The following is an 18,430-nucleotide window of genomic DNA, read 5'->3' as shown; positions in this document are numbered from 1 at the left end:
CTGGACCTCCCTCCCGTCTCACACACGGTGAGGCTGCTGATGGCATTTTGGGAGGTGGTGTCTACCAGCTGTGGCCCTCTCAGGGCCTGGGGCTCACCTGGCACTTCCTGAGGCTCAGGCCCAGCCCCTCCCGGACCTGACGGCAGGGTGGGGCGCGATGGAGGCTGCAGTGAGGTTCTACTTTCAGGAAGTGGTTTGTAGGGCCTTCCCCATGTCATGGGTCACTGTCCTACCTAATGGCCTTGGGCAAGTTTCTTCCCCTCTCAGGCTGTGGTTTCCCTTGAGCACCCTTCTTGCCCCACCAATGCCTTGTTTTCCCAGACACAGAGCTGGGGCAAACCCAAGCCTGTCAAGAATAGGAAGGGCCTTGGAGGCCAACATTGTTCCGCATTTCTCAGAGGAGATGGGCCGGGTGTCCAGCCCCCCAGCCCCTTCTGTCTGACCAAGGCCCCCAGGGCACGCTAGGTTGCTGATCCCTGCACAGTAGGGGTGATTAGGAGATAAAAGGCATCAGGATAGTGGGGTGGCACCCCTCATGCAGTCTTGGCAGCTACCCCTGGCTGAACGTAGAAATTCTTCAAGGAACAAGGACACAGAGAACCCATCTCAGCAGTCCCCAGCCCTCAACACTCCCTTCTTCCCACGGTCCTTACCCTCTGGTCACCCACCAGGGTCTTAATGAGTGAGCTGGGGTTAATGGGTTACCCAGCCAGGTGACACATTCACCAGCCTCCTGGGGCTTTCAAAGTCCAGATCCACTGGCCTGGCCTTCAGGGTCTGAGGTCAGCCACTTCCCCTTTTAGTGTTGACACCTCAGGGCTCAGGAAGGGCCCAGGGAGGTCAAGAGGTTCCCTCGTGCTCTCACTACTCCCAGAGATGCCTCCAGTGCCAGCCTCCAGGCTCAGGTGGTTTCCTCCACCTAGCATGTCCTACTCAATCCAATCCCAACTCTGCCCAGATTCCTAAGGCCCCCATCACAGTGTCTGCCTCTCCTCCAGGGCCCCGGGCACCTCCTTCTCCCTGGCCTACCATACTAAGCCCATCTCCAATCCTGCTGGGGGCTCTTTGAGAAAAGAATCTAGACAGGCCAGGCTTTGATGGGGGAATGAATGGTTGAGTTTGAGCCAATAGATCTCAGAGACACCGGTAGTCTCGGGCCTGCCAGCCCTGTGGGGGCACCCACCCTGTCTTATTCGATGGGTCAGAGCAGGTAGAGGCATGAGCAGACAACCCCATCCCCTGCCCTTACCATGTGTCCTTCATCAGCCTTCCTGCTCACAACCTCAGAAATTTAGGGGGAGAGGGATGGCTCCCCTGGGTCATGTGACTCCCTTCAGTCCAGGTGACCAGGGTCCTTGGAGTGACAGGCCCTAGACACTCCACCTGTAGCCCCAAGGGTCAGGGAGAGGGCATGTTTGGAAGAGCATCCCCTACTCCAGAGTCGTGGAGAGAATCTTAAGCTCCTCAGGCCTGTTAGGGCCTCAGATGCTTACACTCCCAACCCCGGTGGTGTGGGTATCTGGTTGCACCCCAACACTGTGTGACCCCTGTTTGGACATTGTAAGTTGCAGGGAGCCCACCTCCTCCCAGCGCACCCTTGGCCTGACCTGCCTCTGCCTGAAACCCAGGCCTCACTGAGGCCTTCAAAGCTCAGGTCTCTCATTCAGTGTTAGGGACCCTACGGGACTCAGAGAGGCCAGCAGCTGCCCTAGGTCATACAGCCCCAGGGACAGGACTAGGAGCCAGCCCAGTTCCCACCTGGAAAGGTTCCTGTGCCTTTAAAGCCTCCCTCCACCCAAGCCGGCAGAGGGAGGGGAGGAGCTGGGTAACAGCTGGGCTTTGGGGACGTGCTCCATGCTGGAGAGCAGCAGGAGGACCAGCCCAGGAGCCAGGTGAGCCAGGAGGGGTGTCTGACTGTGCCTCAGTGCTGTGGGACCCCAAAGTACAGCTCATCCTTTCTGAGCTACTGGACATTGTAGGTTGGGGGAGGTTAGGCTTAGGCCCTCCCGGAAGCTTCTGGAAGCGTGGGTTCCATTTCCAGCTCTGCCATGTGCTGGCCCCTTCCTCTCCAGCCTCAGTTTATGCACCTGAGTAATGGGAGTGAGCTGACTTTCAGGGTGAAGGGGATGGGGCTTGTGTGAATGGATCCTGTAGAGGGGTCGCACAGGTCTTTGACCGGCGCTAGGCTGGGGGGGCCTTTGTTTTTTTTTTTGTCTAGTAAGGGGGTTTGAGACGCCTGTCCAAGCTTTCTGGCTCACTGTGTGCCACAGATATGGGGTGGGTGGAGGAGGGCCACATGGAACTGCTGGACTTCTCTAAGAAAGCCTCTGAAGAAGCCACAACACCCCGGAAGTGGACTTTTGGAATTAAGAGGGAAGAGTGCAGCACGGAGAAACTGAGGCTGAGGAGGGTCTGGAGTAAGGGAGCTGTGATGGGGGCTGAGGGTCTGTGTCCTCCAGCCGTGCTTGCCCCTCCCCGGGCTCTGATTTGTGACTGTGATGGGGTGCGGGGCAGGCTTAGTTGTGCAAGGGGTCATTGCACAACTCTAGGGGGCGCCCACGACCTTGTGGTCATTGCAGGCATGTATTGCTGTTTCGACAGGTATCCGGCTTAGTGGCTGTCAAGCACTGGGGAAGGGAGCTTTTTCTAATTCTCAACCTTGTGCCACCAGGGTGGGCAGCGAGGGAGACAGATCCCAACCCGGGCCGGGGTAGCGGTAAGCTTCCCTTCAAGGGGTGTGGGCAGGGCTCAAGAAGCCTCTGCAAGCTATGTTCTCATGCCCTGGGGTCGGGGGTGGGGTGACTCCTCCCTGCTGGTGGAGATGTGGGTTCTGCCACACGTCTCCCCCATCCGGGGCCAGCTGACTTTGTGTGAGTTGCTTCAACTTAAGCATTGGTTTCCTGTCTGTGCATGGGTTTGGGGTTGTGCCTCAGTTTCACCCCTGGGGCTCTGAGGTTGTGGTGACACAGTCCTCAAGCTGGGTTCCCTCTCTGAGATTTCCCCCGGGAACCCACTCCGCTCAGCCTAGATTCAGAGATAGAGAGAGAGAGAGTGTATGTGTGTGTGTGTTGGGAGGGGGTGGTCCTGATGGCAAAGTCGGTATCTCTGGTGGGTGAGGCTTGTACATTCCTGGGGATGGGGAGCTTACCATCTTATGTGCCTAGGACAGGAACCATGGGGCCTAGAGGAGACTTTTCCGGCCAGCCCCTACAGCTTTTTCTAGGGTGACATGTTTCCCCAGACCGACCTCCTTCAGGTCCCCTCTGGGTGTGGTGTGTAGGGGCTGGGGGGCTGACCAGAATAGAATGTGATGCAATCAACATGTGAGGAAGGTTCTTTGTTCTGTAAATCATGTCTTAGGTTTTTTGTTTTTTTTTTTAAGATTTTATTTATTCATTTGAGAGAGAAAGAGAGAGAGAAACCACGAGCGGGGAGGGGCAGAGGGACAAGCAGACTCCCCGCTGAGCAGGGGAGCCTGATGCGGGCTCTATCCCAGGCCCGGAGATTATGACCTTAACCGACACTTAACCGAGTGAGCCACCTGGGTGCCCCCATCATGCCTTTGTTGATACAGCTTTGAATGAGACCCCTTCCTCCTGACTCCCCTCCTGGAACCTACAGCTGCTAGGCTTCATCTGTGCCCCCAGACAGCCTCCCCCTCACCCCAGCTTGCCGAAGGCCAGGGATGTCCTGCTGGGGTCACCCGTGGGGTTTGTTTCACCCTCTGCCCACTCACACTTCCTCCAACCCTCCCGCTGCTGCAGATACCGCCATGTCTTAGGCCTTCCCAGGCAGGGAGAAAATTGCTGAGCAGGCCCAGGCTGGGGACAGAGCCCCATGTCTCTCCACTATGGACCACTCCCAGCTGACTGCCCTGCAGTGCAAATCCCCTGACATCCTGGCTGGTGTCTAGCCCTCAGGGACGGGCCATGGGCCTTGGTCCCTGGATCCTGCTCTGTCCACCTTCTCAGTCATCCTGGTCTGCAGGTGATGTCCAGGGAAAAAGCTTAGTCATAGCACCCCATCCTGGGGTCATGGAGGATTTCCTAGGAATGCATTTTTTGGTGGATTTCACCCCAAGCCTGCTCAAGGGCAGTGGGTGAGAGGACAGGACTTGTTTTGACTATGTGACCCAGGGTGGGCAGCAACACATGGTTAGCCTCTGTCTCTCTTCCTGCTTACCAGCTAGCCCAGCCCTGTAGGGTGGTCATAGATTAGGTATTCCAGATGGAGACTGTGGGGGCTACCAGACAGCCTAGACACAGCTGGTGGGGGGCCAGGGAAGGAGCCATGACTCGGGGAGTGGCTCACCCTTATTCTTGGCAGATGGAAGCCAAATGGGAATGGGAAGCAGGGTCCAAGGTCCCCTGGGCTGGGCATGCACCTGTTCCTGGCTCAAGATCTCCTTGTTGGGCTGGTCAGGGACGCGCAGCAGCTTGGGGGCAGGTATGGGGTGGCCAGGTGTGTACTGCTGGGCTCTATGACTTGGACCAGCTCTGGCCCTCTCTGGGCCCTGCCTTTCCAGGCCGCTCGGGTGGTTTCTTGGGCCTGAGGTGCTAACATTCCTGCACAGGCAGTGGAACTGGTCTGGACTCGAGGCCCCAGGCTGTGTTCCAGGACGGCACCCTTGGCATCTGCCCGAGCTGTGTGGTAAGGGCTCTCAGGTCCTGGTTCTGGGACATCGTGTTTGGCCCTGGAGTTCAGATGCTCTGAACAGGGACAGGGTGAGTCAGGGGGTACCTGGCCTAGGGCTTGTTGGCAGGGCGCTTGCCAGTGGACTCTGTCCTTTGGGGGGGAAGCCGAGGCCAAGAGAGGGGGAACTTCTGCCTCTGTCACCACACCTCTCCTTCCCTGCTGGGGCCACACTCCTCACCTCCTGCCATTGCCATGGTGACCCCAAGAGTCACTGCTGTCACCTCCCATCTCCTGCCCAGGGCCCTCCCAGGACTGCGTGAACTTTAGTCACTTAGTGACAGACCGAGTCACTGCACCTCCCCGCTGCCATGACGTCAGACTCTGGGGCTGTCCTCCCTGCCAGGCTTGATCTTTTAGAGGACAGCCTGTTCTCCACCCTACTCAGACACCTTCAACTGCCCCATAGGGTGGCTGGGTGTCCCCTGGCCAGCTGCTTGCCCCCTCTGGGACTAGGTGAGCAAGGGAGTTCCTCTGCCCTCTCCTGTGCCTTTCCTGCCTCTGCCCCTCCTTGGGGGTGCCCTCCCCCAGATCCCAATCCCAGTTCAGAGGCCCCCTGAGGAGCTCTGCAGGGGCTGCAGGCGTGGCTCTGGGCCACTCCTAGGAGGAGGGGGCCCAGCCGGAGCTGTGGCCCAGACTTTCCCAGGCAGACAAATCTGGCCGTGTCCCAGCCCAGAACTTCGTCTGAGGAACAGGAGCTTTCTTGGGCCCCTGCCAACCCCAGGCATCAGGTAAGCCCACCAGGGTCATGGGGGGGGGGGGGGGTTTGAGGCCAAGCGCTGTGCCTGAACTAGTCTCTGGCCTCAGTTTCCCCTCCTGACACTGATTTGTGTGAGAGCCAGGCATCTGGGCTTGGACATTATTTTAATAAGTCTTTGAGAAAAATGTGGGAGGGGGGTGGGAAACGGAAGCCCAGTCCCCTGCAGGGTGTCTTCCGCAGGGCAGGGGACGTCTGCCTGCAGGGCCTCGGCTAGGCCTCCCTGCTGCCCTGCCCAGGGAGGAGAGGATGGGGGTCAGTGCTGTCCACCGCTCTCCATACTCCCTGGCAGTCTGAGCCTTGCTGGGTGCCCCCTGTCCCTCTTGAAGCCCACTTGAGCCTTTGGATGGATGGATGGATGGATGGATGGATGGATGGATGGATGGACGGAGAGGAGGACGGACAGGCGGGACTGGAGTACAGATCACAGGAGGTCATGGCTGGACACTATAGAGGCCTGAGGGGAGAGAGGAGGGCCCCGAAGGGGGTCTTGGCTCACAGCCCCAAGCCCAGGAGAAATGAGGCAATGCCCCCAAGGTGCCTAGTAGATTGGACTAGAATGGAGGGCCTCCTTGGCAGGTGTGGCTGTGCCCATGCCGGGAGGGGGAGGGTCACTGGCCTCTGTCCTACCCCATCCACCCCCAGCACATGTGATGGGGAAAGTTCTGTGTTCCTGGCCCAGCTCCTAAGGGCCCTTGGACCTCCCAGCGCAGGTATCTTTACCAGGAACGCTTAACCCTGATCCAGCCTCCAGGGTGTGCTCCGAGAGCTATCAGGCCTGCCAGAGGGCAGAGGGCATAGACTGTCCCCTGGAGCAGTGGCAGGGGGAGGGCCTGACTGGGACTTTGGAAAGAGCCTTCTGCCGCTTTTTGGAGGAACATCGGGAGGGAGTGTGGGGAGGAAGCTTTGCAGGAGTCTAGCCAGAAAGGCCGGTGCCTGGATTCAGTCAAGGTGGAGAGGAGAGGCTGGCTTGAACCCTCCTGAGGATGTAGGGCAGCGTCTTCTGTGGGGCTGCCCACTGAGCATGGGAGGGGAAAGCCCTTCCACGTGGGCTGGCTTCTGGATGTCCCCGGCGTGGGGTGGGACTCCCTTCCTAGACCATTTCAGGGACACCATGTCTGGCCCTGGAGCTCAGGCCCTCTGAATAAAGACAGGGTGAACCAGAGGAGTCCCAGGCTGGGGCTTGTTGGCAGACACCCCCCCCTCCGAGAGGTAACTGCGATTGCCTCTGTCACCATACCTCTCCTTCCTTGTGGGGGTCGCACCCCTCGCCAGCTGCCAAACCACAGGGACCCAAAAGCTAGCCATTGTCTCTGTCCGTACAGCCGGGAAAGGAGTCAACAGGGAAACTGAGCAGGAGGCTGACCAGCTTCCTTCTGCCCCAGCCAGGTCTGCAGGTCATCACCCTGGTAGCCAATGACAGTACAGCCAGCACTCACCTAGCACTCCACCCTTTCCAATTCACTTAACCTCCACAGCATCCCCCAGCAGGATGCCCTGTCATTCGCAAGTCAGTGACTTGCCCAAGGCCCCGCATCAGATGAGGGGCGAGACTCCGATGGGGTGAGCTGGCTCCGGGGCCTGCATGCCCCATCCCCTTGGCCCGGCACACGTGGGCTTCACCACTTCTTCATATGACACTCACGTCACTGAACCCGGGCCTTGGTCTGGGCAAACCCTGTCTCAGCTGTGCCTGGTGATCTTCCACCAACGTGGGAGCAGCTGACAGCCTCTTCTTCGACTCCAGAGTGCGTCTGGAGGCAGAGGAACCTCACAGAGCTCCCTGGGGAGGGCCGACTCGGCCTGTTTCAGGTACACTATCTCCATTTTCAGGAGGACGAGGAGGCTGCTGGTTGTGGTGGCTCTCTGGAGCGCAGTGTGTGAGGGAGACCCCAGTTATCTCACCAGCTGCTTCAGCCACCCCCCGCCCCCGCCCGCCGTCCAGCTTTTGTGGCTACCCTCGCAGGCAAGGCGTGGGGCTCCCATCCACTGAGAAAGGTAGGCCCCTGCCCTGTGGCTGTTCATCTGACAATTTCACGAGGAGACCGTGGGTGTCCTCTCTCTGAACCCCACAGTCTGTGGCAGTCCACACTGGGGGGCCCATGGATGGTGCCTGGCTCTGGGCTGAAGTGGGGGTCACAGAAGGAATCAGACCAGGCTTGTCCCTCGTGGCGTTCCCTGCTCGGCAGTGGCTTCCACCGAGGGAGATGTCTTAGACAAGGTCCTGCAGAAGCAGGGGCATGTGGAATCTGGGGGCTCCCAGAAGAGGTTTCTGTTGGAGATGGGGTCTTTACTGGAATGGGGCCCTGAGGATAAGCAGGGAGATTTGGGAGGGCAGAGATGGGGTCAGGAGTTCTGGCAGAGGAAATGGCGTGAGCAAAGTTCCAGGGGCTGGAAGGAGACACAGGGACATGTTTCTGAGGCTTGCTTTTGGGCTATGCCCTGTGAAGGTGAGGGTCAGGATGTGCCCAAAGGCAGGCCAGTGGCAGTCCCCTGACCCTGTTAACCTCCACTCCCCCTCCCCCCAGGACCCGCAGAGCCATGAGGAGGCGTTACATGCTCCTGGCCCTGCTGGCCGTGGTCCTAGTGGTCCTCCTCATCATTGGCCTGTGCCTTTGGCTGCCCTCAGCCTCCAAGCCCCACAACCACGTCTACCCCAGGGCGGCCGTGGCTGCAGATGCCAAGCACTGCTCGGAGATCGGGAGGTGAGTGGGCTGGGAGGACCACTGCAAGTGGATCCGGGCAAGACCCTCATCCCTCTGAGACTCAGTTTCCCCACCAGTCCATGAGCTACCCAGAGAAGGGGTATCTGATGCACGTGGAGGTGCCTGTCCTCTCCTTGGAACTTCTCAGCAGCCTCTGGTCAGGCCAGAAGGGAACACTGACCCCACGAGCAGGGTGCGGGTTTCCCAGTGCCCAGCTGGGCCCCTTTCCGCAGATCTAAGGATCTCTGTCTCTTTGGATAAACTGCTGTTTTATGCTATTTTGGACTCCTGTCTCACATGATACACAAAGATCAGTTCCCACTTAGAGACTTAAACAGAAAAAAATTGTTACTCATAAAAGTAACAATTTTCCAGTTTTCTTTCTATTATAAAAGTCCTGTATTATCTGTTTGCTTGAAAAGGAAGAACATAGGCTGGCGTTAGAGTTCTATGTGAGACCCCCGAGCTGTGGGCTCTTCTTCCATCCTCCTCTGGGCGGGGTGGCCCGGACGCTGGAGGTGGGTGGCAGGGGGCCCATGTTGGGGGTCGGGGAGCCTGCAGGCGCTCACTCCCCACCACATGCCGCGGGTAGGGACATGCTGAGGGAAGGCGGCTCGGCGGTGGACGCTGCCATCGCGGCCCTGCTGTGTGTGGGGCTCATGAATGTCCACAGCATGGGCATCGGGGGCGGCCTGTTCCTCACCATCTACAACAGCACGACGCGTGAGTGCCCCGGGGAGCGGGAGTGGACGGCAGGGGCTGGCTGTCTCAGGCTGGACTTGGGCTGGGGGCAGGCAGAGCTGGGCGACCCCTGGGCTCACACCCTAGGCTGAGGGGTGTTGGCGCGGACTGCCCACCTGCTTCTGCTTCCAGGAAAAGTTGAGATCATCAATGCCCGCGAGGTGGCCCCGGGGCTGGCCTCGGACAACATGTTCAACAGCTCGGAGCAGTCGCAGGAAGGTGAGAGCAAGCCCAGGGTGGGCGTGACCTGGGCTGAGCTGCTGGGGCATCTGGGGCTCGGGACAGCTCTGGCTGTGCGGATGCCTACCTTCCCGTCCTTTCCTGGCTGCACAACACCCCCTTGGAATGAACAGTCAAGACCATCGTCAGGGAGGGAAGAGAGATGGCGCTTCCGTTGTTTCTGCTCGGGTCCCTCCAGAGCCCCCTGAGTTTGTACACGGAGAGAATAATTATTTCAACAGCTTGCACATACCAGGGGTCACGGGGGCCAGCACTCCGCTCAGCCCTTTTCACCGATGAGCGCCTTGAATCCTCCCCGTATGCTTGGGAGTCCCGGGAAGCGCTGTGTTGAGTCTCATTTTACAGGTCCAGAGAGGTCATGCAAACCCACTGAGGTCACACAGCTGAATGGGTGCTGAGGCCAAAATTGAACCTGGGCTGCTGAAACCGTGCATTTTTCAAAGGCATCCAAGTCATTCATTTATTTGTTCATTTGTGGGGATAGCTCTGGAGAGACAGCAGTTTGTCTTTATTAACAAGGTCTTATGCAGGGAAGAGGTCCCCCCCCATCTCCCCATGCAGCTGAGGGAAGCCAGTGGCCACCAGGGGGTGCTGCTCCCAAGGACCCAAATTGACTGCAGAATAGGAGGTTGGAGGCTGCCAGTCCAGCTGTTGGCCGGCCGTAACAGGTCTGATCTCCAACTGCAGCCTCTGCCCCTCGGGCCTGGGCCCTGGCAGGGGCCCTGTGTGTAGCCCAGCCCTCTTGGATTCCTCTCCAACATACAGAATCTTCGAATTCTAATATCCGTTGGGAAACTCCGAATGGATAGAAATGAGATCATTCATGTGATTGCTGGAATCTTAACAGACTTCTCACCTTAGGGACGCTTGGAATTCATTTATTTAAGCAGGACTTATGGGCACCTCTTAAAATGTCAGGGGCTGTTCCCCCAGCCAGGGGACAAAACAGAGACAACAGGCAAAATCCGTGGCCCAGTCAAGCCATGTGGCACCAGGACAGCAGAGGTGGGAAGAGCCGGAAGGCACGGGATTCTCCAAGTGCAGCCTGCTTGGGGAGGGCGTGTCTGAGCGAAGACCCAGAGGCTGGAGTGGGGTGAGGGGAGCTGTGCAGGTGTCTGGGGGCAGAGCAAGTGGCCCACGCGGAACAGTGAGGCTGCACTGGGTGACCCCAGGGTCAGAATGGCTCTGGTGGTGTCAGACCTCAGGGGTCATTGCCACCGTGCCTCTCGTCCGAGAGAGGTAGCAGTGTCTCCTGGGGGTGTTTGTGGGGTGGATCTGGTCTAGGTCAGACAGAACCCCTTGGGCTGCTGCAGAAGGGTCTAGGAGCGAGCCGCCGGCCTGTCAGGTGACCTGTCAGCCGGGTGTCAGAGGGTGTTGGGCGGGGTTGCTGCTCAACATACTTGGAAGGTGGACCCTGTGTGTCTGCTGCTAGTTGGGTGTGGCGCGGAGGCCAAGTGTCCGGGATGACCGGCCTTTGCTCTGCGCCTGGAAGCACGGGGTGCCCCTAACAGAACAGCAAGGCCGCAGGGGAGTGGGTTTAGGTGACAGTCAGGAGTTGGGTTTTGAGTCTGTTAAGTTTGAGATGCCTTTTTGGCGTGGGCAGTCACCTCTGCAGATCTGACCATCAGGGGAGCAGGCCAGGCCAGAGAGTAAGTTTGGAGTTGTCGGCACATAAGTGGGAGCTGAAGCTCTGATCTGGGCAGTAGACAGAGGAGACTCTAGGAGAGCCTGGCAGGTGGGAAGCAGAGGCGACCCGGGAGGAGTGATGGGCTGGGTGAAGGTGAAGTTGAGAGGGGACCTTGTCTGCCAGTGTGGGGGTCACTGGTGACCTTGGCGAGCAGGGTGGTGTGAGACCTGATTGGCCCAAGGTCAGGGCGGCATTTATTTAAGGTGGGGGGAATTATGGCCTGGGTGTCAGACCTTCTGAGATGTGCACACATGCAGACCCTAACAACCTGGCCCTTGTGCCCAGCTTCAGGTTGTTAGGCACCTAGAAGCTGCCTAGTCTGGGAGTAGCTGAAGTGGCCCTGGTCATCCAGGGCTGAAAGCAAGAGGGTGTCTGGGAGCGGGGGCCGTGGCTGTACCTTTCCGCATCAGTGTCCAGTTTAGGGCATAGTGGGCGGTGGGGGTCAGGGTCCACAGGTGTTTCCAGTGGAACTGTGGGCTCCTCTAAGGTCAACCGGAAGAGACAAACTCTTTGTGGTCAGATGGGGAAACTGAGGCCCAGAGAGGGTACAGGGCAGGGGTTTGGGCTCCGGTCCTGGTTCTGGGACAGTAGGAGGGAGGAAACTGGTGGTCTTGCCTTGACACTGGCTCAGTGTCGAGGGTGGCCCGGGCTTGCACTTGGTGGGTTCTGGTGGACCCCTTGAGCCTATGGGCGGGGAGGCTCAGACTGCGAGATGGCAGGGGTCTGGCTTCCCCACAGTCTTGGTGCGCAGCTGTGGGCCCGGCACAGGATTTCAAACCTGGTAGCCCCTGCAGAGGCAGACATATAGCCCCGGGACAGCAGAACCCAGCACAGGAGCCCCCTCACCTCCGTGGCCTCCCTCACATGTCCCTAGCCAAGCTATACTCTTGCCTGCTGAGTCCAGATATGACAACTCCATTTCTTTCTGAAACCTCACTAATCCTATCTGGGGACTGTACCTAGCTTGTGGCCCGAGAGAGCATCCCTCCTGATGTCCCCAGACTGGAGCCCCTAACTGTGTGTCCCTGTCCATGTGCAGGGGGGCTGTCGGTGGCAGTTCCTGGTGAGATCCGCGGCTATGAGCTGGCCCACCAGCGGCACGGGCGGCTGCCCTGGGCTCGCCTCTTCCAGCCCAGCATCCAGCTGGCCCGCCAGGGCTTCCCTGTGGGCAAGGGCCTGGCAGCAGCCCTGGAGAAAAGCCGGGCTGACATCGAGCGGCAGCCTGCGCTATGGTATGTCTGTGGGGTTGGCCTGCCCTGGGCCACAGGCCGGCCAAACGTGGCTCAAGGTCCCTGCGGGCTGTGAATGACTGGCAGGGTGCCTTCAGGAGCCTGTGCTGATAGAGGGGTGAGGTCTAGGGTACAAGAACCCCTCCCAATGTGTGTGGGATCACATTCTGAGCCTAGGGTCTGGGGTCCCAGGCTTGTGTGTCCTGAGTGGCAGGGGCTCGAGGAGGCATGGGCTGGACACCAGAGGATGAGGGCCACCCACCTGTGGACAGGTGCTCGCTGTCCTTTGATCTCCTGTGTGGTCGGGTGGGAGTGGCTGGCTGAATCCACCCCGCCTGCCGGCCTCACGGGTGCCTCTCTGCCCCAGTGAGGTGTTCTGCCGGGATGGGAAGGTGCTGCAGGAGGGGGACAGAGTGATCATGCCGCGGTTGGCCAACACGTACGAGACGCTGGCCTTGGAGGGAGCCCAGGCCTTCTACAATGGGAGCCTCACCGCCCAGATTATCAAGGACATCCAGGCTGCTGGTGAGTGGGCAACCTTTGGGGTCCTGGGAAAGGAACCCTGAGCCAGAGCTCAGAGGCCTTAGGTCCTCTGGTCCTGCCTGGCCCGGGCACTGGGTCCTCAGGCAGCATCTGGTGGGGCGGGGAGGCGGTGCTGTCAAGGATACCTCTGCAGTCAGTGACAGGCCACATCATCTACAGATTGTGGTTAGGTCAAAACTGAGAGACCAGTACAGTCCAGGAGAGAAGGTTCTCAGTGGGTAAATGCAGGCCTAGGTAGGCGCTCCGGCTGAGGGAGCATTGAAATGCAGGCCTGGGAGGACTTCCTAGAGGAGGTGGTACCTGGGCTACAGATGAGGTTGGAGAGAGGAAGAGCATTCCTTGGGAGATGGAATAGGCTAAGGCCCAGAGAGGGTGAGCTCTAATTATCCCTGAGGGTCACAGCAGATGAGGGTGGGCTTGGTGAGAGCGTCCTTGAAGGGGCTGCAAGCAGGGACAGGTTCTGATGAATTTCGGCCGGGCAGCCTGTCGCGGCCTCTCCCTCCCCAGCTGTGGAGTTCTACATACTGTTATTTTTATCAGAGACACAGAGGAGGGTGATTAGCATGTTGACCTTCAGCACTGACACAGGAAATTAGCCTATAAATACCTGGACTGTCTGGAGTCCGTTCCTGTAGAATTAAGAGCCTCCTTTCACCCACCTGTTAGGAGGAGGGGGAAATGGGAGTGATATTTTCCACTCAGATAAGACTCTCTGGCCGCCAGGAGGAGAGAAGGCAGACCTGGAGGCCAATGGGGCAAACAGGTGGAGGGCAGCTGGCCGGAGCCTGGCAGCGGGGAGGTGACATCTTCAGGGAACACAGAGGGACTGGGGGGCGGGGCCCCTCAAGGTGGGCAGGGCTTTCAGTGTGATGGTCTTGTCCTCCCCTCAGACCCGGGGCCCCGTCCCCGTGTCCACCCACTGAGCTGCTCTTTGCAGGGGGCATTATGACTGTCAAGGACCTGAACAGCTACCGTGCCGAGCTGATCGAGAACCCGCTGAACGTCAGCCTCGGCGACGCCCATCTCTACGTGCCCAGCGCCCCGCTCAGCGGGCCGGTGCTCGCTCTTATCCTCAATATCCTCAAGGGTGAGCTGCCCGACCACGAGCCCGCAGGAGGCAGGGCAGAGCAGCCGGGGTCGCGGGGGCGATGGTCAGGGGCTGGAGGAGGAGGAAGAATGGTCGGGCGGTAAAAGGTGCGGAGCAGTGTCCTGGGCTGGGAACAGCCCCCGCAAGGGCCGAGGGGTGACAGGGTCGGTCTGGCTTGCCCAGTTACCTAATGCTGGAAGTTCACAGCTGGGGGGCCTGCTCCAGAGGCTGCGTCTGGCGAATCGAAGTAGTCTTCTGGGACTGGGTAAGACTGGGTAGCCCTTCGGCTGGACGTTTGAGGCCCAGGCCCAGAGGTCCCCTGCCTCATTCCATCCTTACATTCCTTCGAAGTGTCCACTGGTACTTATTAGACGTTCCCCTTCTCAAGCTGGGCCAGTCAAAGCGATTCAGGGAGGTGTGAGCCTACCCTGGCGCACCCAGCTGTCTTGGCCGAGCTGGAGTGTCCCAAGGGCCCACGTGAGCCTGTCTCTGCTCAACCAGGGTACAACTTCTCCCAGGCGAGTGTGGAGACACCCGAGCAAAAGGGTCTGACCTACCACCGTATCGTGGAGGCCTTCCGGTTCGCCTATGCCAAGAGGACCCTGCTTGGGGATCCCAAGTTTGTCAATATGATGGCGGTAAGAGGCAGGGGCTGGCCCGTGATGGGTGGGGGGCCTACCATGGAGGTGCCAGGATGGCTCCCTGGAGCCACCCCAGCCTCACACGTGCTTAATTAATCCATTCCTACCACCAGCTTTGGTGGTGGGCCTACCATGTGCTGGGATGGACTGGTAACCCCGAGTTCGGCCCTCTGCCACAGGGAGCTCACAGTGTGACAGATTCAACAATGAGTGATTAGTGCCCCCTACCCTTGGCCACACTCCCACCTTGGGGGCTGCACCCCTGGCCTGGAAGGTTTTGGTGTGTTCAGTGCTGAGGTGAGGAATACATGGGGGCATCACAACCCTCAAGGGTAATGAGGAGGTTGGAGGAGGGGGAGGGGTGGTGGTCTGGGTGGCAGAGGCCTCGGCCACCGGCTTGCTGGTCACACCCCACCCAGGCCCTGCACAGCCTGACCCACTCACTGCCAGATGCCCCAGCTCCACGCTGGGCTTCATGGAGACTCCCGTCATGGCCCCCTGTACCTACTTGGATCCCCTATTCCGGGGTAGACCCGCAGACACGCTCACACTGACCTGTCCCTCTCAGCTGCCCTGCAGCCCCTCTGCTCACCTGGATCTCTTTTCTTCCCCAAGGACCATTGCGTACTACTCCCCTGCAGCCAGGGACCTGGTGTCTCGTACCCCTGAGGCCACCGCATGGCCTCCCCCTCTGCCCTCCCTCCTGGCTGAGGCTGGCCTCTCTGCTCATCCACTTGCTGACTCAGCGTGCCTCTCCTGCGGCACTGCTCGGCCGCCGGCAGTCCCATCCTGCCCTTTCCAATAAATCATTCCCGAGAGAGGCATATGCTTATCGCTTCCGAGCCTCTGGCTGCTGCGCCCGTTCCTCTGGGCCACAGCGTCCCTTTCTCAGGCCTCTCCCATCAGGCTCTGCCCTCCTCGCTCCACATGTCCCCTGCCAGGACCCCTCACTCCACCCCCGGAGTCCAGCCTCAGTGTCCCCTTCGGGCCCCCCTCAGCAGCGTCTCACATAGTTCACTTCGCCACCTCCTTTTCTCAGCTTTTCATTTTGCAAAGTTGCGGACATTTTGCCACATTCCCTTCCTCTCTCCCTGCCTCCAGCCACCTCTTTATCGATATGCGTGTGTTTTTTCGGGTATCAGATGGTCAGTCCCGATACCACACTTTGGGTCGTAGCTCCTAAGACCGAGGGCTCCTACACACTGCCATCGAGAGGACCCGGCCTGTTAGACCCCCGTGTTCCCGAGGGTCCCAGGCTTGTTTAGGTCCAGAGCCCATGAGACTCATCCCCTGCAGTTGCTGTTAAGTCCCTCTAGACTCTGAACCTCCAAACAGACCTCTTGGCTGTTTTGCTGATTTTTAAAGCCCGGGGCAGTCACCTTGCACATCCCACATCCTGGATTTGACTTTCTGTTTTCTTGGGAGTAGATTCAGGCTGAACATTTTCCCTGTGGGGTGTTGCTGGAAAATTCTGGAGGCATTTCCTTTGCTCAGTCCCCAGGGGCCTTCTTTGCTGGCTCCTATCTCCTCTCCTCTCCTCTTTGCCCGTCCTCACTGCCGCGGGGACCCTGTTCAGGCTCACGGCTTTCAGCAGCCCCCGGAGGCTGATGGCTCCATGTTTAGTCGTCAGCCTGATCTTGCCCGTCAGCTCCACACACATAGATGCACCACCCACTGGAGACAGGAGAGGGCATCTGTTCAAACTCGAGCTCGCCACGGTCCCCGTCACCCGCCCCTTCTGCATTGTTTGCGTCCCCAGTTAAATGGCCGCTCTGGACTGAAGACTTTGGGGCCATCTGGGCCAGCCACCCTCTCTCACTTGGTTGATGCCATAGCCTCCCAGTTGGGTTCTACGCTACCCCCCCCCCACACACACAGCTGCCAGAGGAATCCTGTGAACTACCGGTGTGCTCCTTTCTCTGTCCCAGGCCCAGGTGGCTCAAAGCAAAAGCCAAACTCCTTATAGGGCCTCTGAAGACTTACAGGGATAACCCCCTGCTAACATCTTCCACCACCTCTCTCTTTGACCCTACTCACCCTCTGCCTGTTACTTTGATTTTACCACCAGGCCTCTTTTCAGATGTCACCTCCTCTGAGAAGCCCTCCCTGACCACTCCGCCCTCCACCCCATCCTTCCCCATCCCCTTTACCTGGCTTGTCCTTTCCAGCATGTCCCTGCCTGCCTTTGTCTTCTCTGCCAGGAGGGCAGGGACCTGTGCGTCTATTCCCCGTTGATCCAAGCATGCAGTACAAGCTCCAGGAATGAATGAATGATTGAATGCGGCAAGAGTGGGGGCTTGTGGGGTGGGCAGACAAATACTAAGAGTTGCTGGACTGCAGCAGAAGCAAAGGCTGGAAAGGGGATCAGACAGACCACATGAGGTTGGGGCTGCAGGAGGGTTGTGGTCTGGGCCATGTCAGGGGCTTCCCAAGAGCTGCTCGCACAAGCCTGTGCCCACTCCCCATCCTCCCCCTCACCTCCTCAGGCCAGCTCTGGGGTCTCGGCAGGTGGTCCGCAACATGAGCTCCGAGTTCTTTGCCGCTCAGCTCCGGGCCCGGATCTCTGACACCACCACTCACCCGACCTCCTACTATGAGCCTGAGTTCTACACGCCTGATGACGGTGGCACTGCCCACCTGTCCGTGGTTGCAGAGGATGGCAGCGCTGTGTCAGCCACCAGCACCATCAACCTCTAGTAGGGGCTGCCGGGTGGCCCTAGGTGGGCCCTGGGTGGGCATCTCCCAGAAGGGAGCTCCATAAACCCCTTCCGTGGTGGGGAAACCGAGGCCCCACCTTGGTAGAGCACCTGCCCCCAGCTTCCCTGGGGTCAAGTTGGAGTTTGGTGGCTGGGTGGGGTGAAGGCTGGGTCTGGCCTAGCTGTCTGATCCAGCTGGTCTGCAGCTTTGGTTCCAAGGTACGATCACAGGTCAGCGGGATCCTATTCAACGATGAGATGGATGACTTCAGCTCCCCCAACATCACCAACCAGTTTGGGGTGCCCCCCTCACCAGCCAACTTCATCAAACCAGGTGTGGGGTGGGGGCTCAGGTGGGGAGAGGGCTGGTGCCCTGGGCAGGCAGCTGACCAGCATCTCTGTCCCTGCCCGCCCATCTGGTGACCACAGGGAAGCAGCCACTGTCGTCCATGTGTCCGGCGATCATCGTGGGCCAGGATGGCCGGGTCCGCATGGTGGTGGGTGCCTCTGGGGGCACACAGATCACCACGGCCACCGCGCTGGTATGTGCCACCTACCTGTCCCCTCCAGCTCCTGCCCCTGGGCCACACTGACTCCATCCCCTCCGCCCCCAGGCCATCATCCATAACCTGTGGTTTGGCTACGATGTGAAACGGTCAGTAGAGGAGCCCCGACTACACAACCAGCTTCTGCCCAACACCACAACGCTGGAGAGAGGCATCGACCAGGTGGGGCAGGGCCAAGGAAACTGAGTCACAAGGCGGGGGTGACAGGGTGTCCTAGGATGGAGGCCTGGATCTTCTGACTCATAGAGTAGACTACAGCCTCTGCCTGGGGCAGGTGACCTTCACATCCACTGCCTGGGCCATCTTGAACCCCTGTGCAGTGTGGGTCAGGCCACCTGCTCCCATGAGACCCTGTAGGCCCAGTGGCCCCCAACTTGTTCTTCCTGGCCACGGGGCTGGACATGGCACCACCTGTGTGGCTCAGATGGCATTGTGGGCCCTGCTGAGGCCTCGCTATCCCTTCCCACCCACAGGCGGTGACCGCAGCCCTGAAGACCCGGCACCACAACACTGAGGTCGCTTCCAGCTTCATCGCTGTGGTGCAGGCCATTGTCCACACGGCCGGTGGCTGGGCAGCTGCCTCAGACTCCAGGAAAGGCGGGGAGCCTGCGGGCTACTGAGTGCTCAGGGCGGGCAAGGCTAACCGGCAACCTAGGGAGGAGAGGCCCGCTGGGGCCAGAGTGGGACTTTGAGGGATTTGCTTCCCCTGTGAGTGACAAAGCAGTGCAATAAATGGGGGTCGCAGTGTGAGGCTCTGGGCAGCCTTGCCGGCCCCACTCCCGTATCCCTAGGCCTCAGTATCCTACGTGTGAAATGGAGCTGTCCCGTGCGGAAGGGTGGAGAGGT

At 59.4% G+C, this 18,430-nt stretch overlaps 1 protein-coding gene across 1 annotated transcript; it reads left to right on the top strand.

The window, feature by feature from the left end:
* The first annotated feature begins 1,843 nt into the window (after nt 1–1,843).
* GGT1 (gamma-glutamyltransferase 1) lies at nt 1,844–18,368 on the top strand. Its single transcript, XM_045802483.2, has 17 exons — nt 1,844–1,892; nt 2,602–2,716; nt 4,574–4,724; nt 4,935–5,423; nt 7,283–7,447; nt 7,978–8,154; nt 8,747–8,877; nt 9,028–9,114; nt 11,862–12,054; nt 12,419–12,576; nt 13,532–13,681; nt 14,183–14,319; nt 16,831–17,018; nt 17,225–17,352; nt 17,448–17,560; nt 17,633–17,746; nt 18,058–18,368. Exons 6-17 carry the CDS (start codon nt 7,991–7,993, stop codon nt 18,202–18,204), a joined length of 1,710 nt encoding a protein of 569 aa, XP_045658439.1. The 5' UTR covers nt 1,844–1,892; nt 2,602–2,716; nt 4,574–4,724; nt 4,935–5,423; nt 7,283–7,447; nt 7,978–7,990; the 3' UTR covers nt 18,205–18,368.
* The last annotated feature ends 62 nt before the right edge of the window (nt 18,369–18,430 follow it).

The sequence above is a fragment of the Ursus americanus genome, chromosome 30 (genome assembly GCF_024610735.1).
Source record: "Ursus americanus isolate L20-20 chromosome 30, mUrsAme1.1.p, whole genome shotgun sequence".
Lineage (NCBI taxonomy): Eukaryota > Metazoa > Chordata > Mammalia > Carnivora > Ursidae > Ursus > Ursus americanus.
The sequence above is the reverse complement of the archived record's forward strand: the minus strand, read 5'-3'. Positions and strand labels throughout refer to the sequence as shown.